This window comes from Erythrolamprus reginae, chromosome 1 (genome assembly GCF_031021105.1).
Source record: "Erythrolamprus reginae isolate rEryReg1 chromosome 1, rEryReg1.hap1, whole genome shotgun sequence".
Lineage (NCBI taxonomy): Eukaryota > Metazoa > Chordata > Lepidosauria > Squamata > Dipsadidae > Erythrolamprus > Erythrolamprus reginae.
The window spans coordinates 203,204,648-203,232,352 of NC_091950.1; the positions used below are offsets into that span (position 1 = coordinate 203,204,648).

The 27,705-nt window shown below is 41.2% G+C and overlaps 1 protein-coding gene across 1 annotated transcript; it reads left to right on the forward strand.

Moving 5' to 3' along the window:
• The first annotated feature begins 1,729 nt into the window (after window positions 1–1,729).
• Window positions 1,730–27,235, forward strand: LOC139156400 (uncharacterized). The gene is made up of 15 exons (XM_070731958.1): window positions 1,730–2,826; window positions 4,619–4,750; window positions 15,137–15,213; window positions 15,971–16,033; window positions 16,421–16,447; window positions 16,617–16,681; window positions 16,867–17,004; window positions 17,145–17,285; window positions 18,901–19,016; window positions 22,311–22,387; window positions 23,548–23,574; window positions 23,744–23,835; window positions 23,976–24,101; window positions 25,896–26,033; window positions 26,265–27,235. The coding sequence occupies exons 3-15, from the start codon at window positions 15,157–15,159 to the stop codon at window positions 26,428–26,430; spliced, it is 1,233 nt and encodes a 410-aa protein (XP_070588059.1). The 5' UTR covers window positions 1,730–2,826; window positions 4,619–4,750; window positions 15,137–15,156; the 3' UTR covers window positions 26,431–27,235.
• Window positions 27,236–27,705: the final 470 nt, after the last annotated feature.

The following is a 27,705-nucleotide window of genomic DNA, read 5'->3' on the forward strand; positions in this document are numbered from 1 at the left end:
AGCCCCTGAATTCAGAGTGTTAGTGTATACAATACTGTCACATATACACATGACATGCAACTATACGCTGGGGGGGCCTAGTACACATAATACATAGCAGCATGAATGTGATAATAAAGTTGGTGATTGTTTTGTGGAATGTTATACTGTACACAAAGGGGATGGGATTAGAGGCTGTGTTATCTAATCACCTGGTGATAGGATAGCAGCTCTGTTGCCATACCGGACAGGATCATTGGTATACACAAACATCATCACTAGTATTAATTGATCCAGATTTGAAAACTGGAATATGCCTCAGATCCACTAGCTATGAAGTGGAAGTAATTTATAAATAATTCTTTTAAGGGTATAGATTACACACCTTTTGTATAAGAAGTGAAGGATTATAGAAGAAGAATCATTATTGCTATAGCATGAAACAAAAACACCTTCCAAACTGGTATTTTTATACAATGTAGCCTTAGCAAAACTGTGCAATGAGCTATGTGAATGAAATGAGACGAAGTTAAACAAGGGAGATGGGAGACACATTAAGAAAAGGGGAATTAACATATCCAGATACAATGCATATATGTCCCCTATTGTTTGAAGAAGTCAAGATTGTTATGAAATCTAACTTGCAAGGGTGTTTCCCAACCTTGGCACCTTGAAGATATTTGGACTTCAACTCCCAGAAGGAAGGAAGGAATTCTGGGAGTTGAAGTCCAGCTGTCTTCAAGTTGCCAAGGTTGGGAAACACTGCCCTAGGGCATATAAACTGCTCAAAAAATAAATAAATAAAGGGAACGCTCAAATAACACATCCTAGATCTGAATGAATGAAATATTCTCATTGAATATTTCATTTGCACAACTATTCCATTTGCACAACGGCATTTGAAATTGATTGTAAATCACTGTTGCTTCCTAAGTGGACAGTTTGATCTCACAGACGTTTGATTTACTTGGAGTTATATTCTGTTATTTAAGTGTTCTCTTTATTTATTTATTTTTGAGCAGTGTATAAGAAGCTGAAACAAAAGAGTTGGTTCACCTTGATCAGGACCATCCTAAGTCATTTTGCTACCTAAAGTAGAGTCTATTTGCTACCTAAAGTAGAGCCTATATGTCCTTCCTTTGCGGGAGGAAGGAAGGAAGGAAGGAAGGAAGGAAGGAAGGAAGGAAGGAAGGAAGGAAGGATGGATCATGGCATTCTAAACCAGCTAACACTGTAGCTTATTAGGTAAGCCACCTCGAGTCTTCGGAGAGGGGCAGCATACAAATCTAATAAATTATTATTATTATTATTATTATTATTATTATTATTATTAAACTAATATTTCAAATTCCTGACTTAAAAGTGTTTCTTAACCATGGCAACTTCAAAGTAAATAAACTTCAATTCCCAGAATTCCCTAGCCAGTATATTCTGGGAACTGAAGACCATCAAGCTTAAAGTTGCAAATATTGAAAACCACTGGTTTAGTGTGATGTGTGAACCCAGGTGTTATCTGGCTCTGATGGAGTTGAATAAACTGACAATCAAGTGGCAATATTTAGCTGACTTGGGGCCTGGTGCGTATAAAACAACCAGCAAAACCAAAAACATAACTATTAATAAAAACAGGTGAGGGCTGGGGTTTTTTTTCTCTGTTATTATTTAAGTGCTTTTACCATATGCTTTAAATCAAGAGTCACTTCTCTCTCTGTTTCTCTCTCTTTCCTGTCATTCTAAGCCTCAAATATTTTCTCATTTCTCTTTTTCTCCACTTTTTTCTATCATTTCTCTTTCTTTCTCTCTCTCTTTTCCTTCCACTCTTCTCTCTCTCTTGCTTTCTCTGTCTGTCTCCCTCTTGCTTGCTTTCTTCCTCTCTCACACTCTCTTCCTTCCTCTCTCATCTCTCTCTCTCTTTCTTTCTCTCCCCCTCTTGCTCTCTCTTTTTCTCACTTTCTCTCTCTTGTTTTCTTTCTCTCTCTCTCTTGCTTTCTCTCTCACTCACTCTTTCTCTCTTGTTTTCTTTCTCTCTCTCTTGCTTTCTCTCTCACTCACTCTTTCTCTCTTGTTTTCTTTCTCTCACTCTTTCTCTCTCTTGTTCTCTCTCTTGCTATCTCTTTCTCTCCCCCCTTTCTCTCTCTCTCTCTCTCTTTCTCACTTTCTCTCTATCTTGCTCTGTCGCTCTCACTCTCTCTCATTCTCTCTCCGTTCTTCTCACAGCGGAGACCGGCAAAGGTGATTTTCAATGTCAGGCGTGTGGGCGGGCGCGCGCACTCCCCATCCCCCTGCCAATCCGCCCGGAACATTCAAAGTAAGAAAAACCTTCGCCGGCGCACCCGACATTAAAAATCACCTTCGCCGGTCTCTGCAGTGAGAATGCCCGTCCCACCTCTCCTGCAGCCCCCTCGCTGAGAGGGGAAAGAATTCCTATCCATCCATCCATCCATCCATCCATCCATCCATCCATCCATCCTCCTTCCTCTCAATTTGCCTTCTCTCTTTCTCTTTTTCCTCCCCTCTTGAAAATGGGACTCTCTGTCCTCCTTCCTCTCCATTTGCCTTTCTTTCTCTCTTTGGAAAACGGGACTCAACCCTGACTTTCTCGTCGTTTCTTCAATATTTCAATTAGTTTTAATTTTAAACAAGTTTTACAATTTGAATAAAAAAACCTAACGGGGCTAACTTCACTCTGCTCTTGATATTTTACAGGAAAATTACTTCAGAGAAATAAGAGGAGATTGAAAAAATTATAAAACAAAATGAAAGTCTCAGCTCAAAAATTAAAAAATATGCCATCGAGAAAGTAGAGCTCCTCCACGAAAATAATGAATTGAAAGAAGAACTGTATAGGTGAGAAATGTTTATTTTTATTTTATTTATTTTATTAATTGGATTTATATGCCGCCCATCTCCAAGAACTCAGGGTGGCTTACAACATATAAAAACAAATGCAATACAAATACAATAGCAAATACAATTAAATTAAAACTATAGAGACAGTCTAAAAACCCCAATTATGTTAAAAATCAGTCATACCCATTCAAACAACAGCCATACAAACATTTGGTCGGCCAGGGGGACTGAGATCTAACTGCCCCAAGCCTGGTGGCATAAATGAAGTGGGGGGGGGGCAGAGCGAATCTCCAGGGGGAGCTGATTCAGAAGCCCCCACAGAAAAGGCTCTTCACCTACGCACCACCAAACGATATTGTCTAGTTGATGGGACCTGGAGAAGGCCAACTCTGTGGGACCTCACCAATTGCTGGGATTGATGCGGCAGAAGGTGGTCCCACAAGTACCGCCAAGTATCGATGCCATGTATGGCTTTATAGGTCATTACCAACTCTTTGAATTGTGTCCAGAAACCAATCAGCAACCAATGCAATCCATGTAGTGTTGGAGAAAGAGGGGCATGTCTAGGAATGCCCATGACCGTTTGCACGGCCGCATTTTGCACAATTTTAATTTTCCAACCACTCTTCAAAGGTAGCCCCATGTAGAGAGCATTGCAGTAGTTGAATCTCAAGGTGATAAAGGCATGAGCGACTGTGAGTAGAGACTCACGGTCCAAATAAGGCCGCAACTGGTGCACCAGGCAAACGTGCCCCTTGCCACAGCTGAAAGATGATGGTTTCTTCCCCCCCAGAGTAATGGACCAGCAGATGAAAGTATCCTCTGAAAGCCCTCTGAGTCCATCAGGCGCCTGGGAAGGAATCACCTAATCAGTTCCATCTCCCTGCAGAGGAGGATTGAAGCCTTGAAATCAAGCCGTAGCAGAAAATGACAAATGCAAAATATTTAAGACCCTTAATTTCAGATCATTGCTCAACTCCTCTGTGGGGAATACCATGTCAGGAGCATGCCCCCCTCATGAGTTGCACCCTAAATTACTTCGGTCAGGTCCATGGTTGCCATGGTGGCCATAAACTCCTGCACCAATCCAGAGGATTCTCTGAGCAACAGGTTAATGTCCACCAAGACAATAAGCTTGGGGAACTCCACTGCCAGCCCAGCTACCTCCTCGAGTAGTGCAGGCAGGGCTGTTGACACGCAGCTGGGAGGCAGGTACATGAGCAACAAGCCCACCTGAACCCCTAGGTCCAACTTCACAAAGAGGGCCTCACAACCCGTAATCTCAGAAGCAGCGAGCCTGCGTAGGCTGAAGGTCTTTTTCGCTATAATAGCCACTCATCCCCCCCACCTTCCCTGGGGTCATGGCTGGTGCCACACCTGCAACCCAGCTGGGCACATTTCAGAGAGAGGGACTCCTCCTTCTGGGCCCAGCCAGATCTCAGTCACACATGTCAGGTCAGCCTCCTCATCTAGGAGTAAATCCTGGATGAGGAGAGCTTTATTTACAACCGACCTGGCATTGAGTATCAACTGCCTGAGCCTAGGGTCTGAGATTCGCTTGTTGCCAGTACCCCGGGCTAAGCTCATGGGGCCGGAACAAGGGATCGCTTTCAAGCAGCGAGCTCTTGTTCCCCGAGAGCAGCCTACCCCATGTCTCCCATCATATCTGCCTCTCCCCAGCATAACCGGGATATTCCGGCCCTGTGCCACCCTAGATATGGGCTCCTCCACTCCTCCCACCTCTACATTGCAAGAGGGCTAATATCTCTCTGGTCCTTATATTTTACAGGAAAACGTCAGTAATTGAAAAATTAACAAGAGAAAAAGAAGAAATGAAAATGGAGAAAATCACGTTCCAAAACATTGACTTAATGGATAAAAATGAGCAGCTCTGCCGAGACTATTATGAATTGAAATGGAGGTGAGAAATTTTTAGATAGCCACCATAAACTTCCTGGTCCAGAATTTTGTATTAGGTTCTCCTTAACTTAGAAAATTCAGAAAAATCTCACATTATCCTTATTTTAGAAAAAAAAAGAATTATAGCTCATTATAATTTTACATCTATAAATCTAGTAGATAGCCTCATTCAACTCCCACTGCCCACCTATAGATATATACTTTAGGAATGAGAATTTCCTGACATCAAAGCAGTTACCATTATTTTTAACTAAGAATACTTTGTTGTTGGTCCAGTTCATAGCTTTTCGCACGCACATTCCAAGACACTAGTTCCCGTGTTCCCACAATCAGGAATTCCTTTGACCTGCTTGAGCTCTTTTCCCCATGCAGGTAGGTAGGAAAATTTCAATTGTGGGATGAAATCCTGTCAGCTTTTAAATGGATCCTACTGATCTTTTTAGAAAAACCTTCCAGATGAAATGTTGTTTTGAGGGATGGGATCAGATGCAGTTGTCCTTCTTCCTACATAAGGTAACTGGCATCCTGACAAACACATTCCTTGCTACAGTTAAAGTTAATTTGACTTTCCTTTGAAAAAAAGGGGAAATTTTTCCAGATTTATCCTGATCTGAAAATGCCCAGCATAATCGCCAGCACATTTTTGGGGCCCCGCCCATCTGCTCTGTGCACAGGATTAATTGCCATTGTTTTGGGTAGGACTAACTTTTCCTCCAGGGTCTCTGGTGGAGAAGGGATGTCCCAACTGCGTGAGATCTAGCCCCACCTGGCTGGCTCTTTAAGACCAAGAAAGCAGCCCTCTTGCAGGTCTAAATTGAGGTCCCCAACGAGATGAATTCTGTTTTAGCTCAGGGGTTGGAGAGAATCCGCCCAATGGAACAAGGCAGAAATTGACCTTTTTGGGGCCTTTTGGTAAGAATCTGCCTTCAAACTACTGAGTGCCACAAGATCCATCCAGGATGTGCCTTTGACTAGATTGACACAGCCACCTCACCTTCCAGCTGATAGGCCATCAGAAGTCGGGGCAGAGCCGAACTCAAACTTGGTATCTCTGAATCCCACTCACTTTCACGAGGGATCCCTCAACCTCTCACTCCTGGTTTCCACCAGGGAGCTCCTAGCAGCATTGCCAGCAGTGTCTTTCCTACAGAGAAATCATCCAGGCCACTGATTGTCCATGGGGAAGACCGGGGCACTCCGACACTTGCTTGGCATGCTGGGAAGATATCTTAAAGACAAGATTCCATCCTGAGCTCCCAATTTTTCCCAAAATCACTGGATCAAGTGGAAAAGAAGCCTTAAAGGAGGGCTCTTTAAACTTAGCAACTTTAAGACTTGTGGACTTCAACTCCCAGAGTCAGCTATGCTATGTCAGATATGGTGGCTGGAGAGTTCTGGGAGTTGAAGTCCACAAGTCTTAAAGCTGCCAAGTTTGAAGACCCCTGCCTTAAAGGAAAGAAATTACTGCACTTACAGGAGATTGTGGCTAGGAGGGGAGAAGACTCCCACCCTAGCAAACCTCACCTGGACTGCGGCCCCTTTCTAAAGATCCCGACTCATTCCGAGTGTCCTGTCCCCGCCCCCCATTGTAGCCTGCTAACAGGAGAAATCTCTTTCCTTGGGATGCTGCACAGCAGCCGCCACCTAGTGGTCCCTGCCTGCTACTGCAGCCTATCCTGCAAATCGGAGGGGAGATTAAAGGAAACGTTGCCGCCCACGCTCCCCAGGAATTACTATGGGAAACGTTCTCTTGCGCATGTTCCATTAGTCCTCTGACGCTACCGAGAAGGTTGGCTTCTTCTGGGCGTTCTGCGCATGATATAAGAAGACTTCCCGTTGGCTGGAGCGTGGGTGTGTCTCTGTGAGGAATATGCAATGCAAATTGGCCCGGAGCTCAATCCCTGATGGGAAGCATGGCAGGATGACTTGACCCCTTCCTCTCCCTGCTTTGAACTCCTCGGATGTGTGGAGCGCCCCCTGGACGTTGCGCACAGGAATTGTCATGACTTTCAGCCAGTCCTGGGGTAGAGCGGAATCAAACAGTCTTTCTGGATTTCCTCTTTGTTAATTGGGTGGTGTGGGGGGTGGAGAGTCTGCTGCTGCGTTAGTCCCCACTGAGGTGCGAAAATATGCCCCTCCCCCTGAGGAAGGAGCAGTGAATTTTCCCTTGCTGGCACAGCTGGTAGACTGGTCCTGGGGTGTGTGTGGGCATTGGTGTGGGTTTTATTAGGGATGTCTGGATTCTGTAGTGTAGTACAGGCTAGGGAGGATTGCTACTACCGGCTATTACCGGTGGGGTGTGCACGCAGCTTGGATTATCTCATTGTGCATGTGCATCCCCAGCATGATTTGGCTTCCGCGCATGGGCAGGAAGCAAAAAATGTGCTGAAATCTTGCAAGGGAACACGTGTATGTGTGTTTTTGGTGATTTTTAGATGCAAAAAATCACCAAAATCTTGCACGCATGTGCCTCTCCTCACAAGGTTTTGCTTGTCTGCACGAAGCAAAAAAAAATGCAAACAATTAAAGAAAAAAGATGGTGGTAGCCCATAGGACTGGCACCAGAGTGGTTGCCTGCAGGTTGCACAATTTGGTGGCTGCTATTGATGCGCAGTGGCAACCCATCCCTGAGTACAGGGTCTCCAACCTTGGCAACTTTTAAGACTTGTGGACATCAACTCCTAGAACTTCTCAGTCAATTTCAACTCTGGGAGTTGAAGTCCGCAAGTCTTAAAGTTGCCAAGGTTGGAAACCTCTGGTCTAGTATAGGTGTTGGAGGTTAGGCTAACTCTAATGTTCCCCTCCCCTTCTCTGTCTCTGTCTGTCTCTTTCTTTCTCACTGTCTCTCTCTCACACACACACAAAATGACAAATTGTACAGTAGAATTTTAATAACTAATAAATCTAAATGGCGTGCATTGTTATGTCCTTCTTCCACATCTGTAGGAATCCCAAAGTTTCTCTTCCTAGCTAGTACTTCAGTGGGAAGGAGATAGATGCAGTGAGGGGTTATCAAAATTTTTACTACCACACTGTGGGCTTGGCTTATGCATTTCAACATCTTTCAGTGCAAATTGGGTGTTCTGGGGTGGAGTTCCATTTTCGCTACCCCACTGCATCCCACCCCCCATCCGGGCAGTAGCTCACCCCTGATTATCTACTACATAAAGTGTATGTACACACATGCACACACAGCTCTTCTAAAATTATACATATTCAACCTAATTTATTGCGACAGGAAAAACATACCCAGAGCCCAGAAGGGAAAAAAGAAAAAAAAAAATCAAAATTTTGCTACCGGTACTGAGTACCTGACCATACCCGTAGGAGCCCATCACTGGAGATAGGTGAACGTTATTACAGGTAATCCTCAACTTGTTACAGTTTGTTTAGTGATCCTTTGGAAAGCTAGCACCCAACCCTGTCTTAGAAGAATGAAATATTTGGAGAAATATTTAAAAGGTAGAATATTATATTTCCCTAACGGAGAAACATGCTCTTGGAAAACAGCCCCCACCTTTCTTAATAGCCCCAGCAGGACTGGACCAGCCTATCTACAAGACAAAAGACCTTCAGCCTCAGTGATGCGATTAGCCCTCACAAAAGATCTAACCAAGGGCAAAATCATTCAGCCGTAATAGGACAAGCCCTTTCATTTCATTAGCAAGCTTCAACCAAGCCTGAGACTCAGATAACTTACAAAGTTAACTATGACTGCTGCATAACCTGGGAGTCTGACAAGCCAACAGAATACATTTCTTGCACAGGAACAGGAAGCTTAAGGGCCAGGCCCAAGAGAGGGTATAAATACCTCAATCTCTCTCCTCCATATGTTGCCCAGGACCTCAAACCCATGTGGTCCTGTTCACCAATAAACCATCTTTCCAATCAGCCTCCATGTTTCCAGTGTCTTTCTCCCCACTTGGAACTGAACCATCTGGATACAGTATTTTGCAGGGGGGAAAACACGCTGGGACATGCACACCGCATGCAAGAGAACCAAAGCTGCGTGTGCAGCACTCCGGTAGCTTTAATAATCGCAATCTGGCCCTGATTATGTCCACATGCCCATCACATCCCACACTGACTTCATGTTGGGGAAGTAGGGCAGGCCATGGCTACCTGCTTATTCGAATGTAACCACATTTTGTGGGTGGGGACACGAGGTTGACATTTGAAAAACAGTCTGGTTGCAAAATATCCATTTCTGACACAGAATTCAGTGTCATGTTCCGTCAGCTGCAGCAAAACATTCTTGTTTAAGGGATACATTCTCATGACATCACCTCCATCTCATTTCACTCTTTTTCTAGAAACTAAACAGACGATTTTAGTCGCTTTTTACCAAGTTGGCAGGCACTGTTACCTATAAGCTGCGCGGGTGCGCGCCCGCGCAGCCATTAAAAACCCTCTGTGCAGAAACGTTTGAAGTGGCGCAAAGCCACGCAGTCCCAGATCACTCACTTCTCCAGCCAGCAAAGCCGGCTGCCCAGGAAAGCGGACACTTTTTAAACGTGTGGTGGCACGTAGAACCATATCAGAGGGTACACAAGACATTGCCCTATGTCAGCTCCAGTGCGTGTGTGTGCGTTGGCCATCTGAAGCTAGGCTAGGGCTAGGGCTAGGGCTGGGCAGGAGCTCTAGGGCTGGGGCTGGGGCTAGTTTCCTGTTCTGTCCTGAGGGACTGATGTCATGTTACCTCATTACAGTTTCATATTGGTCATTTACTTTCATATTCAAAATCCATTCACACTACAAGAAGTCTTCACTTTTGTTCTTCATGTTTTACTATAGTTTTTTGATGTACCCAATTCTCAATGACTTCAACTTACTTCTATGTCTCTGACTGGCCTACTTACTTATTTATTTTTGCCCTTCTCTGCAGACTCAGGGTGGCTCACAACAAAATAGGTACAAAAATACAATGCATAAGAAATCTAAATTTAAAAATCAGATCTAAACCCCCAATACATTAAAACAAGAATCCACACTCATCCCATGTAGATTCCAATCCGTTGGCCGGAGCAAGGCATCACACTCAAAGGTGAGGTTTTAAAGCCTTGCGGAAGGCCAGGAGGGTGGGGGCAGTACGAATTCCTGGAAGGAGTTGATTCCAGAGAGCCAGGGATGCCAGAGAAGGCTCGTCTAATAGGCCCTGCCAGGCGGCATTGCCTAGCTGACGGGACATGGAGAAAGCAAACTCTGTGAGACCTAACCAGCCCCAACTCTCACTTCAACTTGGACGAAAGCATATTATTATGTCTTCTGCCGGGCTTCTCGTTGCGAACCCCCAATTAAGTCCAAAAAGAGAAATTCAAACACAGATGTTTGTAAAGGAACTATTATTATAATATTATATTATTATTATAATTATGCATACTTATTTTCTCCTCAGCCAACAACATGGCATGATTTGCATTCAAAAATACACATCCATTCATGTTGCCAATCAAACACGACATTATTCCCTCAATGTTGAAAAATTTGCTATGGAAGAAGGTTTAAATTATACATGAAAATTGATATGGAGGAGATTTTGTGAAAATTGAAACATTATGATCTAATTAATTTGATGTGATTAAGAATAGTAACAGGCTAAAATGTATATTGGCTAACAGTTTTCTTTCTTTCTTATCATATAAGTAATTGGAATAATTATTTTTTGTTCAGCTGTCAAATGGTAAGGAGGTGGCATTGGTTAATCTATGTATACCGAAATTGCAAAAATGATATACTACAATGTAACTTAAAATTAATGGTATCTTTTTTTCTATACACATGATTAGAGAAGGAAAATTTAAATTTAAAAATTACACCCCCCCAAAAGAAAAATTTACTAGCCTTTCCATTTATTATCGCGCTTATTTCCATCCTATACTGTTCTCATCGCACTCAGTAGCCAAACCTTTCCCTCTAAATGCAGTCCTCATTTAATGACCATTTATTTATTAACAGTTTAGGGTTATAATGAATAAGAGGATTTATGACTGGTCCTCAAGGTAGCAGTCATTGCAGTGTTCTTGCAATGAAATTACAATTGGGTGCTTGGCGCACAATTATGAGAGTTACAGCATCCTGCAATCCCGGGGGCGGGTTCTGAGTTTTTTTGATGCTAGTTCACTCCTTGCTGTGCGGGCGCTTCACACACGCATGCACAGTGCTAAAAAAACCAGCTTACGCGCATGCACAGAAGCAAAAAATAAGATGACAGAACCTGTGGCACCGAGAACTGGAGAAAAGGAGAGGAGAAGAGGAGGAAAGTAGGGAGAGGAGGAAATGAAAGAGGAAAGAAGGAAGGATAATTTTAATTGTAAACGGGGGATAAAATTAATTTTAAAAATTAATTGAGCTGGTATTTTAGAAATAGGCTAAATTCGGATCCCCCATCAGAATCAAAACTGCTGAAACCATTTCAGAGGTGGGACTCTCAGCCAAAAAGCAGATGAGGTTATCATGTATATGAGGAGCCATGGCGATTCTAGGACAAAGGTTTGCCTTAATAGGATAAGTCATGAAACACTCATTGTGATAATTGACTGCTACATACATATATATATCCAAGATCCCAATCCTTGTGCTGAGGGTGTTTAGTTGAGGAGTGGAGGAGTGGAGGCGTTGAGTAGTTGAGGAGTTGAGTTGAGTTGAGTTGAGTGGAGGAGTGGAGGAGTGGAGGAGTGGAGGAGTGGAGGAGTGGAGGAGTGGAGGAGTGGAGGAGTGGAGGGGTGGAGGGGTGGAGTGGAGGAGTGGAGGAGTGGAGGAGTGGAGGAGTGGAGGAGTGGAGGAGTGGAGGAGTGGAGGAGTGGAGGAGTGGAGGAGTGGAGGAGTGGAGGAGTGGAGGAGTGGAGGAGTGGAGGGATGGAGGAGTGGAGGAGTGGAGGAGCGGAGGGGCGGAGGGGCGGAGGGGCGGAGGGGCGGAGGGGCGGAGGGGTGGAGGGGCGGAGGAGCGGAGGGGCGGAGGGGCGGAGGAGCGGAGGGGCGGAGGGGCGGAGGGGTGGACGGGTGGAAGGGTGGACGGGTGGACGGGTGGACGGGTGGAGGGGTGGACGTGCTGAGGATCTGAAGTGTGGAATTGCTGAAGTGCTAAGGCGTGAAAGACCTGAGGATCCTGGTAAGGACACAGTTTTGGAAGAATGACCCAGTGGGTCCCACTTTTAGAGAAAGCACTGAGATGTCATTTCCCATCTTGCACCAAGCCTTGATGACACGTTTGCATTCAGCATTTAGTTTGTACATCGAAACTGAGAGGCAGACTTCTTGGTGAATGTGTATAAAATTCTGTTGCTAATCCTGTTGCCAATCCCCATTTTAAAGGCAGATAAATTATAGACTAAATATAGAATACCAAAAAGACATCTGCTATTTGTTGACCTGCATTCTGATCAAACTTTGGAGAGAAAAAGCTGCATATATAAATAGTTGAGCTTGTGATTCATATGAAGCTCTCATCACTATTGCAAATTTTGTTAAGGCAATTGTGATGTCACGCAACCTCACAAAAAGGGTACTGTGAGAAAGCAGCTTGTTGGCCTACTTTGGCAGATTGGCATTTGGGAACAAAGTGAGAACTTTTCCCACACACTAAATCAAAAACATTACCTCTAGAAATTGTTTTGAATATTTCGTGTCTGTTCTGCTATGAAAGAGAAAAATATTCTTTGAATTGAAAGGCTCTTCATGGGGAACATTCACAGCCAAGTACTATGATAGATCCATGATAGTTCAGCAGGTCCATGGTTACATCCCCTACACAGAAGGATTCACATTTTTTAAACCATGTTACTGTTGATGTTTCCTTTTACAATCTGTTAATGTTTTATTTCACTTAGTTACCAAGTATTGCCTTTAGGTAAGGCAAGCCACATATAAATAGAAAATGTGTTTCAGCAGACACTGAAGTCTGCAGGAGATACGCAGATAGGCCGATGGGAGATGGTCTTTTCCTGCATCATCTCCAGAGTTTACAAGGCAGTCTTGAGGCAGCTGCATTTGGCTACAGCTCTGTCTTTATAAAATCCATAGAACACTTATTTTAGTATGGTCTTTAGGGGCCCATGTTGTTATGGTTTAGATTTTAATTTACCAGTCACATTTTTCATTATTGTGTCTATTCGTCTAGATCTTTTAGGACAGAAATATTATTTATTTGCTTATCTTTTTATGTTACTTATGTTCAACACTTGTCCTAAAGGAAAGGTAGCCAGATTTTAACATTGGTAAAGCAGGACACCATTGACCGGGGGTGTTTCTTGATTAAAAATTTGGTCTATATGGAGCAACAAAAAGTTTCATAGAACACGAAAATAGTATTGCAATATATATATTTTAATTTTAAGTACAATTTACAAATATAATACATTAAAAAGTTATGCATAGTATTATTTTATTCTTTGCCATATTTAATGCCATATAATGCTCGCTACTATTTCAGCCATTATTTTCTTCTTTATTTTCCTGTATGTTCTGGAACCTCAGAAAGAAAGCAGGTTTTTCAAGTTCCGTGCTAAGTAAAACTTCTTCCATATTTTTAATAGTTGTCATCCTGTTAGTTTCTGTTTCTTGCATTTTTGCCTCCATCTTTTCACTCTTCTCTTCTATTTCTTTTATTTTTGGCTCATTCTTTGATAATGTTTATTGAATAGACTCTATTTTCCCATCCATTTTGACTACTCTATCCTCTACTCTTTTAATATTACCCCTCATATCTTCCATGTTTTCTGTCATCTTTTCATAATTTTGATTGATTGATTGCTGCATCCTTACCATGGATTGGAATGTAGTCGCTGAAGACATCAACATTTTACTACATTCCAATACAAAACTGGCAAAAAGCCAGTTTTAAATTAAATATTTTAAATATTTCCAGAATATAACTCCAATTAACCATATACTTCTATTATATTTATTTAAACTATTTAAAAAAAGAGTTGCTATGTGTCAGGTTTGTCTATTAATATCTCTGCCTCTCAAATATTGAATAGTTAATGTAATTAAAAATTAAAGATCTAATAATTAATAATAATAAGAAGCAAGCAATCTATCACTATAGTAGGTAATAAAGTAAATCAATCAATGACAGTTCATTTACAAAGCAATGTTAAATAAAGTAGCCAATAAATAGTTAAGTAATTTTGATTAATCAGGTTTGATCAGTATTAATATTAATTCTATATTTAATATGGAATCAATTGTAAATGAATTTCAGAAGAGGAAAGAGAGAAATAGGAATTAGGATATACCTAGACAGTTTTACATTGATTATTAAATAAGATCAGTTTTGAACTCTTAATGTTATTAAGTTAGTTAAGAACCCAATTGTCTTCTAATTAATGTACCAGTCTGACCCAATCCTAAATTAATTCAACAATGTTCCTTATTGGTCGTCAAGTTGCTTATAGTTCTAATCCGTTTATATCCAAATTAATAAACCCACTGAGCAGGTGATACTCCCTTTATTTTCAGCATGGGGCTTCCAGTTTGCCTAGTCACCTCTAAGTCTTCTGTTCTTTCAACTTGCACAAAACTTCATATACATTCAAAAACACCACCTTGCCCTTTGCTATTCAAACAGCTCGTCCGGAATGATTCCCAAGTAGGTCTAAATCTGGTATTAGGAGGAGGGAGTCTGTGGCTGGTCTCCTATCTCCGAGCTCTGATTTCCGATCTCCAATCACCCGTCCGCCACTTCAACTCTTTCTCCTCACCCATCTTCCAAGTCCTCACTGTTCCTGATGAAATGCAATGACTGCTGCGTTGCCCCTTGGAACTCCCGATCAAATCAAATACAATCAAATCAATCCAACCAGACAGCATCAAGGGCTCCTCTCTCCAAGTCATTCTACTATTACCACCTCTCACTCCGAACCTTCCCACAAATCTGCAATCCCCATCCGTTTTAGTCCCTTATTTGGCTTATTTTGGCTGTTATTTCTTGCTTCCCTTTTAAGTGTCAGGTAGCTGCATCAGCTGTGGTCCTGAGGGTATTTCTCACTCTCTGGGGGATCACCTTAACGCCACAGGAAGTTCCTCTTTAAGTTGTGGAGGCTCTCCAAGCTGCAACCAAAAAAGCTCAAAAGCAGAGAACAGACCTGGAGTTCACTGGAGGCTGCCCTGCCATGATGCGATGTCAAGTTGGAAGTAAAAAAAAAATAATCAGGACTTTTTAAAAATGCTGCGGGATGTGGGACAAATTGTTAAAAATTGGGACTGTCCTGCCCAAAAGTGGGACATCTGGTCACCTTACCTAAAGGATCAGAGTAGAGGAATTAGAGGGCAAATATAATTTTAAAATTATGTGCTATTCTGGACACTGTCTCAAGTTTAGATTCCAATTTTGGAAATAAAAATGTCAAGGCTGTTCTGCATTCTCACCTATTACTTTGTCTTCTAGTCTCCATTACTGATTTTGCGATGGAAAACAATTTGTTGACAAAATTAAGAGAAAAGATGAAACGTCTCGAAAGGGAGGTAAGAGAAAACATTTGTTCATACGCTGTCACAGTAAATGTGTGATGAAACATATAGAAATTTTAGGCAGGTAGCTAGGTAGCTAGGTAGGGATAGATAGATAGTATATATATATAGAGAGAGACAGACAGACAGTCAATCAGACAGACATATAGATAGAAAGAACAGTAGGTAGTTGGAGAAACACAGATAGACAGACAGATAGAATATGAATTGTGATTTCTGTTTATCCTCAGTTGACCGTTTAGGTTTTTGTTTTGACCTTTGAAATACATAGTTAGCTTGCATTAGCAACCCAAGAAAGCCAGTTTGGTATCGTGGTTAAGGCATCACCCTGCGCACCCAGAGACCGACATTCCTTGCCCCACTTTAGGCACAAAGCCAAGTGGGTGACCCTGACCCAGTCACCTTTTCTTTCCCTAGAAAGGAGGCAACACCAAACCACATCTGAAAAATCTTGTTAGGAAAACAGCAGGAACTCATCCAACCGAGAAGAGACTGGACTTTCCTTTTTCTTTGCTTGGGGTTTTTTTGAAAATTTTTAGACCGTAATCCAAGAAGTTTCTTCAGTTTTGGAAGAATAGTAAAATGTTATTTTTTTCAGTAGTGTGAATTTCCAGGCATGTGTCAAAGATTAGATGGCAGAGATATAGTTGGTACCCCAGATTTTAAGAGGAAACAATGTTTAATATCATTTAGAATTGTTGATAGAAAAATTAGTGTCTCTAATCACTGTCAATTTGCTTTTTAAAAATAGGATATTTTGTCTCCGGATGAAGAAAGTTCGAGACTTCCTCTTCTAGCACAAAGACATGCTGAGGTATATAATGTATACTTGCAGCTCACCTTAGAATATAATTATGAGAAAAATGAAAATAAATGATTTTTTCACAATTGGTAATGGTTAATAATGCATGTGCAGCATATTTTATGTAGTATATATGTTCGCTTTATATTTCTATTGCATATATGAAATCCATACACACATCTATACAGACTAGTTTATTTGTAATTTCTGTAAAAGAATGGCAATTATCAGAGCTCATGCTAATTCTTGGTCGGTTCCTTCGTTGATACATTAGCTAGCTTCTTTGGCCACATACAATACCAATAGCAGTGAAATAAAATTTAGATGATTCATAATTGTTTTGAACCACTGTGTTTTACATTTCCTAAAGAAATTAACTAAGACTACTTTTTTTTCTAGCCCAGCATAAAGTTGCGTTCCCATCAGGTAAGCAATCTAGTACATAAGGAACCTGTTGAGTGTGCATGACCGAGACATAGTTCATATCATAAAAAGAGGGGGGAAAGCCCAGTGTGACTGATTGGGTAGTGAGGGGTAGCAAGTGGGCTGCTACGGAAATATATTCCTGACTTATGATCTATTTTGGCTTCTCTAGATTGTTCAGACAAAAGCGCAAAGATCTGATGCTGATTTGAACAGAGTGAAGGAGCAGAATTATATGTAAGTCTTCACATAGTTCATCAAATCTTTGCACAATCCTCTTAAGTTCACCCTGTCTGTATGACATTCATAATTTCATAAGGTATTTTTAATGTGTATTTAATAAAAAATGAATAAAAAGGTTGATAATTCAAGTAAAAAAAAAACCTGGGGGCTAATTTCTCTCTGGTCTTCATTATTTGCAGCATGACAATGAAAATTTCTAAACTGCTGACTGAAAAAAATGAATTAGAAATAAAAAATAATGAACTTTTTGAGGAAAATAAGAAACTTTGCAAAGAAAAAAATGAAATTTCGGAAGACTTTGAAGAAAAGTTGAGGAGGTGAGAAAATTTTAGATAGCAACCCTGACTTTCTCATCGTTTCTTCAATATTTCAATTAGTTTTAATTTTAAACAAGTTTTACAATTTGAGTAAAAAAACCTAAGGGGGCTAACTTCACTCTGCTCTTGATATTTTACAGGAAAATTACTTCGGAGAAAGAAGACGAGATTCAAAAAATTATAAAAGAAAATGAAACTCTCAGCACAAAAATTAAAAAAGATGCCATGGAGAAATTAGAGCTCCTCCACAAAATTAATGAGTTGAAAGAAGAACTGCATAGGTGAGAAATGTTTATTTTTATTTTATTTATTTTATTTATTGGATTTATATGCCGTCCCTCTCTAAGGACTCGGGGTGGCTTACAACATATAAAAACATATACAATAGAAATACAATAGCAAATCCAATTAAATTAAAACTATAGAGACAATCTAAAAACCCCAATTATATTAAAAATCAGTCATACCCATTCAAACAACAGCCATACAAACATTTCGTCGGCCAGGGGGACTGAGATCTAACTGCCCCAAGCCTGGTGGCATAAATGAAGTGGGGGGGGGGGCAGAGCGAATCTCCAGGAGGAGCTGATTCAGAAGCCCCCACAGAAAAAGCTCTTCACCTACGCACCACCAAATGACATTGTCTAGTTGATGAGACCTGGAGAAGGCCAACTCTGTGGGACCTCACCAATTGCTGGGATTGATGCGGCAGAAGGCGGTCCCACAAGTACCGCCAAGTACCGACGCCATGTATGGCTTTATAGGTCATTACCAACACTTTGAATTGTGTCCAGAAACCAATCAGCAATCAATGCAATCCACGTAGTGTTGGAGAAAGAGGGGCATGTCTAGGAATGCCCATGACCATTTGCACGGCCACATTTTGCACAATTTTAATTTTCCAAACACTCTTCAAAGGTAGCCCCATGTAGAGAGCATTGCAGTAGTTGAATCTCAAGGTGATAAAGGCATGAGCGACTGTGAGTAGAGACTCCCGGTCCAAATAAGGAGGATTGAAGCCTTGAAATCAAGCCGTAGCAGAAAATGATCTGACCATGACAAAGGCAACATATTTAAGACCCTTAATTTCAGATCATTGCTCAACTGCTCTGTGGGGAATACCATGTCAGGAGCATGCCCCCCTCATGAGTTGCACCCTAAATTACTTCAGTCAGGTCCAACTCCTACACCAATCCAGAGGATTCTCCGAGCAACAGGTTAATGTCCACCAAGACAATAAGCTTGGGGAACTCCACTGCCAGCCCAGCTACCTCCTTGAGTAGCGCAGGCAGGGCTGTTGACATGCAGCTGGGAGGCAGGTACATGAGCAACAAGCCCAACTGAACCCCTAGGTCCAACTTCACAAAGAGGGACTCACAATCCGTAATCTCAGGAGCAGCGAGCCTGTGTAGGCTGAAGGTCTTTTTCACTATAATAGCCACTCATCCCCCCACCTTCCCTGGGGTCGTGGCTGGTGCCACACCTGCAACCCAGCTGGGCACATTTCAGAGAGAGGGACTCCTCCTTCTGGGCCCAGCCAGATCTCAGTAACACATGTCAGGTCAGCCTCCTCATCTAGGAGTAAATCCTGGATGAGGGGAGCTTTATTTACAACTGACCTGGCATTGAATATCAACAGCCTGAGCCTAAGGTCCGAGATTCGCTTGTCGCCAGTACCCCGAGCTAAGCTCATGGGGCCAGAACAAGGGATTGCTTTCAAGCAGTGAGCTCTTGTTCCCCGAGAGCCGCCTACCCCATGTCTCCCAACATATCTGCCTTTCCCCAGCAAAACCGGGATATTCCGGCCCTGTGCCACCCTAGATATGGGCTCCTCCACTCCTCCCGCCTCTATATTGCAAGAGGACTAATATCTCTCTGGTCCTTATTATGTTACAGGAAAACGCTAGTATTGGAAAATTTTACAATAGAAAAAGAACAAATGAAAAGGAAAATCGAGAAACTCAAGCGTGTATCTGCTGAAGTGCTAAGGCGTGAAAGACCTGAGGATCCTGGTAAGGACACAGTTTTGGAAGAATGACCCAGTGGGTCCCACTTTTAGAGAAAGCACTGAGATGTCATTTCCCATCTTGCACCAAGCCTTGATGACACGTTTGCATTCAGTATTTAGTTTTTACATCGAAACTGAGAGGCAGACTTCTTGGTAAATGTCTATAAAATTCTGTTGCTAATCCTGTTGCCAATCCCCATTTTAAAGGCAGATAAATTATAGACTAAATATAGAATACCAAAAAGACATCTGCTATTTGTTGACCTGCATTCTGATCAAACTTTGGAGAAAAAAACCCTGCATATATAAATAGTTGAGCTTGTGATTCATATGAAGCTCTCATCACTATTGCAAATTTTGTTAAAGCAGTTGTGATCTCATGCAACCGCACAAAAAGGGTACTGTGAGAAAGCAGCTTGTTTGGCAGATTGGCATTTGGGAACAAAGTGAGAACTTTTCCCACACACTAAATCAAAAACATTACCTCTAGAAATTGTTTTGAATATTTCGTGTCTGTTCTGCTATGAAAGAGAAAAATATTCTTTGAATTGAAAGGCTCTTCATGGGGAACATTCACAGCCAAGTACTATGATAGATCCATGATAGTTCAGCAGGTCCATGGTTACATCCCCTACACAGAAGGATTCACATTTTTTAAACCATGTTACTGTTGATGTTTCCTTTTACAATCTGTTAATGTTTTATTTCACTTAGTTACCAAGTATTGCCTTTAGGTAAGGCAAGCCACATATAAATAGAAAATGTGTTTCAGCAGACACTGAAGTCTGCAGGAGATACGCAGATAGGCCGATGGGAGATGGTCTTTTCCTGCATCATCTCCAGAGTTTACAAGGCAGTCTTGAGGCAGCTGCATTTGGCTACAGCTCTGTCTTTATAAAATCCATAGAACACTTATTTTAGTATGGTCTTTAGGGGCCCATGTTGTTATGGTTTAGATTTTAATTTACCAGTCACATTTTTCATTATTGTGTCTATTCGTCTAGATCTTTTAGGACAGAAATATTATTTATTTGCTTATCTTTTTATGTTACTTGTGTTCAACACTTGTCCTAAAGGAAAGGTAGCCAGATTTTAACATTGGTAAAGCAGGACACCATTGACCGGGGGTGTTTCTTGATTAAAAATTTGGTCTATATGGAGCAACAAAAAGTTTCATAGAACACGAAAATAGTATTGCAATATATATATTTTAATTTTAAGTACAATTTACAAATATAATACATTAAAAAGTTATGCATAGTATTATTTTATTCTTTGCCATATTTAATGCCATATAATGCTCGCTACTATTTCAGCCATTATTTTCTTCTTTATTTTCCTGTATGTTCTGGAACCTCAGAAAGAAAGCAGGTTTTTCAAGTTCCGTGCTAAGTAAAACTTCTTCCATATTTTTAATAGTTGTCATCCTGTTAGTTTCTGTTTCTTGCATTTTTGCCTCCATCTTTTCACTCTTCTCTTCTATTTCTTTTATTTTTGGCTCATTCTTTGATAATGTTTATTGAATAGACTCTATTTTCCCATCCATTTTGACTACTATATCCTCTACTCTTTTAATATTACCCCTCATATCTTACATGTTTCTGTCATCTTTTCATAATTTTGATTGATTGATTGCTGCATCCTTACCATGGATTGGAATGTAGTCGCTGAAGACATCGACATTTTACTACATTCCAATACAAAACTGGCAAAAAGCCAGTTTTAAATTAAATATTTTAAATATTTCCAGAATATAACTCCAATTAACCATATACTTCTATTATATTTATTTAAACTATTTCAAAAAAGAGTTGCTATGTGTCAGGTTTGTCTATTAATATCTCTGCCCCTCAAATATTGAATAGTTAATGTAATTAAAAATTAAAGATCTAATAATTAATAATAATAATAACAAGCAAGCAATCTATCACTACAGTAGGTAATAAAGCAAATCAATCAATAACAGTTCATTTACAAACCAATGTTAAATAAAGTAGCCAATAAATAGTTAAGTAATTTTGATTAATCAGGTTTGATCAGTATTAATATTAATTCTATATTTAATATGGAATCAATTGTAAATGAATATCAGAAGAGGAAAGAGAGAAATAGGAATTAGGATATACCTAGACAGTTTTACATTGATTATTAAATAAGATCAGTTTTGAACTCTTAATGTTATTAAGTTAGTTAAGAACCCAATTGTCTTCTAATTAATGTATCAGTCTGACCCAATCCTAAATTAATTCAACAATGTTCCTTATTGGTCATCAAGTTGCTTATAGTTCTAATCCGTTTATATCCAAATTAATAAACCCGCTGAGCTGGTGATACTCCCTTTATTTTCAGCGTGGGGCTTCCGGTTTGCCTAGTCACCTCTAAGTCTTCTGTTCTTTCAACTTGCACAAAACTTCATATACTGTACATGCAAAAACACCACCTTGCCCTTTGCTATTCAAACAGCTTGTCCGGAATGATTCCCAAGTAGGTCTAAATCTGGTATTAGGAGGAGGGAGTCTGTGGCTGGTCTCCTATCTCCGAGCTCTGATTTCCGATCTCCAATCACCCGTCCGCCACTTCAACTCTTTTTCCTCACCCATCTTCCAAGTCCTCACTGTTCCTGATGAAATGCAATGACTGCTGCGTTGCCCCTTGGAACTCCCGATCAAATCAAATACTGTACAATCAAATCAATCCAACCAGACAGCATCAAGGGCTCCTCTCTCCAAGTCATTCTACTATTACCACCTCTCACTCCGAACCTTTCCACAAATCCGCAATCCCCATCCGTTTTAGTCCCTTATTTGGCTTATTTTGGCTGTTATTTCCTGCTTGCCTTTTAAGTGTCAGGCAGCTGCATCAGCTGTGGTCCTGAGGCTATTTCTCGCTCTCTGGGGGATCACCTTAACGCCACAGATACACAGGAAGTTCTTCTTTAAGTTGTGGAGGCTCTCCAAGCTGCAACCAAAAAAGCTCAAAAGCAGAGAACAGCCCTGGAGTTCACTGGAGGCTGCCCTGCCATGATGCAATGTCAAGTTGGAAGTAAAAAAAATAATAATCAGGACTTTTTAAAAATGCTGCAGGATGTGGGACAAATTGTTAAAAATTGGGACTGTCCTGCCCAAAAGTGGGACATCTGGTCACCTTACCTAAAGGATCAGAGTAGAGGAATTAGAGGGCAAATATAATTTTAAAATTATGTGCTATTCTGGACACTGTCTCTCAAGTTTAGATTCCAATTATGGAAATAAAAATGTCAAGGCTGTTCTGCATTCTCACCTACTACTTTGTCTTCTAGTTTCCATTACTGATTTTGTGATGGAAAACAATTTGTTGACAAAATCAAGAGAAAAGATGAAACATCTCCAAAAGGAGGTAAGAGAAAACATTTGTTCATACGCTGTCACAGTAAATGCGTGATGGAACATATAGAAATTTTAGGCAGGTAGTTAGGTAGCTAGGTAGGGGATAGATAGGATAGATAGATAGCCAGGATAGATAGATAGATAGATAGATAGATAGATAGATAGATAGATAGATAGATAGATAGATAGATACAGACAGTCAATCAGACAGACATATAGATAGAAAGAACAGTAGGTAGTTGGAGAAACACAGATAGACAGACATACAGAATATGAATTGTGATTTCTGTTTATCCTCAGTTGACCGTTTAGGTTTTTGTTTTGACCTTTGAAATACATAGTTAGCTTGCATTAGCAACCCAAGAAAGCCAGTTTGGTATCGTGGTTAAGGCATCACCCTGCGCACGCAGAGACCGACATTCCTTGCCCCACTTTAGGCACAAAGCCAAGTGGGTGACCCTGACCCAGTCACCTTTTCTTCCCCTAGAAAGGAGGCAACACCAAACCACTTCTGAAAAATCTTGTTAGGAAAACAGCAGGAACTCATCCAACCGAGAAGAAACTGGACTTTCCTTTTTCTTTGCTTGGTTTTTTTTTGAAAATTTTTAGACCGTAATCCAAGAAGTTTCTTCAGTTTTGGAAGAATAGTAAAATGTTATTTTTTTTTCAGTAGTGTGAATTTCCAGGCATGTGTCAAAGATTAGATGGCAGAGATATAGTTGGTACCCCAGATTTGAAGAGGAAACAATGTTTAACATCAACCCAAGTCATTTAGAATTGTTGATAGAAAAAATAGTGTCTCTAATCACCTTAGAATATAATTATGAGAAAAATGAAAATAAATGATTTTTTCACAATTGGTAATGGTTAATAATGCATGTGCAGCATATTTTATGTAGTATATATGTTCGCTTTATATTTCTATTGCATATATGAAATCCATACACACATCTATACAGACTAGTTTATTTGTAATTTCTGTGAAAGAATGGCAATTATCAGAGCTGATGCTAATTCTTGGTCGGTTCCTTCTTTGCTACATTAGCTAGTTTCCTTGGCCACATACAATACCAATAGCAGTGAAATAAAATTTAGATGATTCATAATTGTTTTGAACCACTGTGTTTTACATTTCCTAAAGAAATTAACTAAGACTATTTTTTTTTCTAGCCCAGCATAAAGTTGCGTTCCCATCAGGTAAGCAATCTAGTACATAAGGAACCTGTTGAGTGTGCATGACTGAGACATAGTTCATATCATAAAAAGAGGGGGGAAAGCCCAGTGTGACTAATTGGGTAGTGAGGGGTAGCAAGTGGGCTGCTACGGAAATATATTCCTGACTTATGATCTATTTTGGCTTCTCTAGATTGTTCAGACAAAAGAACTTCTTAAGGAAAATAAGAAACTTTGCCAAGAAAAAAATGAAATTTGTGAAGACTTTGAAGAAAAGTTGAGGAGGTGAGAAAATTTTGGATAGCAACCCTGACTTTCTCATCGTTTCTTCAATATTTCAATTAGTTTTAATTTTAAACAAGTTTTACAATTTGAGTAAAAAAACCTAAGGGGGCTAACTTCACTCTGCTCTTGATATTTTACAGGAAAGAAGACGAGATTCAAAAAATAATAAAAGAAAATGAAAGTCTCAGCACAAAAATTAAAAAAGATGCCATCAAGAAAGTAGAGCTCCTCCAAGAAATTAATGAGTTGAAAGAAGAACTGCATAGGTGAGAAATGTTTATTTTTATTTTATTTATTTTATTTATTGGATTTATATGCCGCCCCTCTCTAAGGACTTGGGGTGGCTTACAACTTATAAAAACATATACAATACAAATACAATTGCAAATCCAGTTAAATTAAAACTATAGAGGCAATCTAAAACCCTCAATTATATTAAAAATCAGTCATACCCATTCAAACAACAGCCATACAAACATTTGGTCGGCCAGGGGGACTGAGATCTAACTGCCCCAAGGCTGGTGGCATAAATGAAGGGGGGGCAGAGCGAATCTCCAGAGGGAGCTGATTAAGAAGCCCCCACAGAAAAGGCTCTTCACCTACGCACCACCAAACGACATTGTCTAGTTGATGGGACCTGGAGAAGGCCAACTCTGTGGGACCTCACCAATTGCTGGGATTGATGCGGCAGAAGGCGGTCCCACAAGTACCGCCAAGTACCGATGCCATGTTTGGCTTTATAGGTCATTACCAACACTAATTGTGTCCAGAAACCAATCAGCAAACAATGCAATCCACGTAGTGTTGGAGAAAGAGGGGCATGTCTAGGAATGCCCATGACCATTTGCACGGCCACATTTTGCACAATTTTAATTTTCCAAACACTCTTTCTTCAAAGGTAGCCCCATGTAGAGAGCATTGCAGTAGTTGAATCTCAAGGTGATAAAGGCATGAGCGACTGTGAGTAGAGACTCACGGTCCAAATAAGGCCGCAACTGGTGCACCAGGCAAACGTGCCCCTTGCCAGAGCTGAAAGATGATGTTCTTTCCCCCCCAGAGTAATGGACCAGCAGATGGGAGTATCCTCTGAAAGCTTTCTGGGTCCATCAGGTGCCTGGGAAGGAATCCCCTAATCAATTCCATCTCCCTGCAGAGGAGGATTGAAGCCTTGAAATCAAGCCATAGCAGAAAATGATCTGACCATGACAAAGCCAACATATTTAAGACCCTTAATTTCAGATCATTGCTCAACTGCTCTGTGGGGAATACCATGTCAGGAGCATGCCCCCCTCATGAGTTGCACCCTAAATTACTTCGGTCAGGTCCATGGTTGCCATGGTGGCCATAAACTCCTGCACCAATCCAGAGGATTCTCCGAGCAACAGGTTAATGTCCACCAAGACAATAAGCTTGGGGAACTCCACTGCCAGCCCAGCTACCTCCTCGAGTAGCACAGGCAGGGCTGTTGACACGCAGCTGGGAGGCAGGTACATGAGCAACAAGCCCACCTGAACCCCTAGGTCCAACTTCACAAAGAGGGACTCACAATCCGTAATCTCAGGAGCAGCGAGCCTGCGTAGGCTGAAGGTCTTTTTCGCTATAATAGCCACTCATCCCACCTTCCCTGGGGTCGTGGCTGGTGCCACACCTGCAACCCAGCTGGGCACATTTCAGAGAGAGGGACTCCTCCTTCTGGGCCCAGCCAGATCTCAGTAACACATGTCAGGTCAGCCTCCTCATCTAGGAGTAAATCCTGGATGAGGGGAGCTTTATTTACAACTGACCTGGCATTGAATATCAACAGCCTGAGCCTATGGTTTGAGATTCACTTGTCACCAGTACCCCGAGCTAAGCTCATGGGGCCGGAACAAGGGATTGCTTTCAAGCAGCGACCTCTTGTGCCTCGAGAGCAGCCTACCCCATGTCTCCCAACATATCTGCCTCTCCCCAGCAAAACCGGGATATTCTGGCCCTGTGCCACCCTAGATATGGGCTTCTCCACTCCTCCCGCCTCTATATTGCAAGAGGGCTAATATCTCTCTGGTCCTTATATTTTACAGGAAAATGGCAGTAATAGAAAAAATTACAACAGAAAAAGAAGAAATGAAAATTGAAATTGAAAAAACCACATTCCAAAAAATTGAAAATATTGATAAAAATGAGGAGCTCTGCCGAGAACACTACAAATTACAGTGGAGGTGAGAAATTTTTAGATAACCACCAGAAACTACAGAGGAAAGGCTTGTAAGTCTTCACATAGTTCATCAAATCTTTGCACAATCCTATTAAGTTCATCCTGTCTGTATGACATTCATAATTTCATAAGGTATTTTTAATGTGTATTTAATAAAAATTGAATAAAAAGGTTGATAATTCAAGTTAAAAAAAACCCTGGGGGCTAATTTCTCTCTGGTCTTCATTATTTGCAGGAACACACTGGAAATTTCAAAACTACAGAATGAAAAAGAAGAATTACAAATAAAAATTAATGAACTTTTTAAAGAAAATAAGAAACTTTGCGAAGAAAAAACTGAAATGTATAAGGAGTTTGAAGAAAGCTTCAGGAGTTGTTTGCGTTTGCGTCGAGGCTTGTAGACCAGTGATGGGCAACCTTTTGAGCTTATTGTGTCAAAATTTGCCAAAAAACCGAGCATAACTCGGGTGGTGTGTCACCTTGAGGAAAAAAACATAATTTTGTGCTAAAAGTGTCTGGTAACCGATTCCAGGCACTCCAAATTTCCCGTTCATAGTGGCACTCCTCTTGATTCTCCAAGCGGCACCTTTCTACATTCTCAAGCTTTGACCTCAAGTCAACAAACAAGCTTCTCCGAGTCTTATTTTCACTTTGTGGAATAGTCCCCGGACTCTTTTTTTAAAAAAAAAAACTCCTGCAGGAGAGGTAGGGGCGCCCTTGCCCCAAAGACTCACTGAAACGGTGAATTCTCACGTGAATTGCAGGTTATTTCCAGAAGACTGAGACAGATATCCTTGCAAAGGTTTGACAGAAAAAGCAAGCAAAGAGCAAACTTCAAAAGAAGGGAAATGACGGGAGGGAAGGAGGAGACGAAAGGAGGAAGGGAGGGAGCAGAGGGGAAAAGGAAGGAAGGAAGGAAGGAGAGAGAGAGAAAGAATGGTAAGAAGGAAGGAAGACAGAAAGAAAGAGGGAGAGAGAAAGAGGGAGAGAAAGAAAGGAAAGAAAGAAAGATGGTAAGAAGTTAGATAGAAAGAAAAAGAGAGAGAGATGGAAAAATGAAGGAGGGAAGGACGGAAGAGAGAATGAAAGAGAAAAAAGAAGTAAGGAAGGAAAGAAAGAAAAAGAAGGAAGGAAGGAAGGAGAGAGAGAAAAAAGAAAGGTAAGAAGGAAGGAAGATAGAAAGAAACAAAGTGGGAGAGAGAGAAAGAGAGAGAAACAAAGGAAAGAAAGAAAGATGGTAGGAAGACAGAAAGAAAGAGACAGAGAGAGAAGGAAGGAGAGAGAGAGAGAAAGAAAGAGAAAAAGAGAGAATGAAAGAAAGAAAAAAGAAGAAAGAAAGAAAGATCCCATGGGCTTTGAAAAGGGGGGGCACGTCGAAGGGCAGCCCAGCCTATCTCTTTCCGGTGAGAAGCGGGAATAGCCCAAGGAGCAAGGCCCTCTCCAGCCTGTGCCCAGCTGAAGCTGCGGGAAGAAAGCAAAGGCCACTCCGCCAGTTGCCTCCGTTGCCCAATTCCTGGCATAGAAAATCGAACAGAGGGAGGGGGAGCTTCATCCGGAAGAGCGAATGGAAGAGCTACGGGAACTTCCCCCCCCACACACGCGGGCGCCCCAAATCCCTCCATGTTTGAAATTTCTGAACCGCAGTTGGTTCGAAGATTTAAAATCCGGTCGAGGTC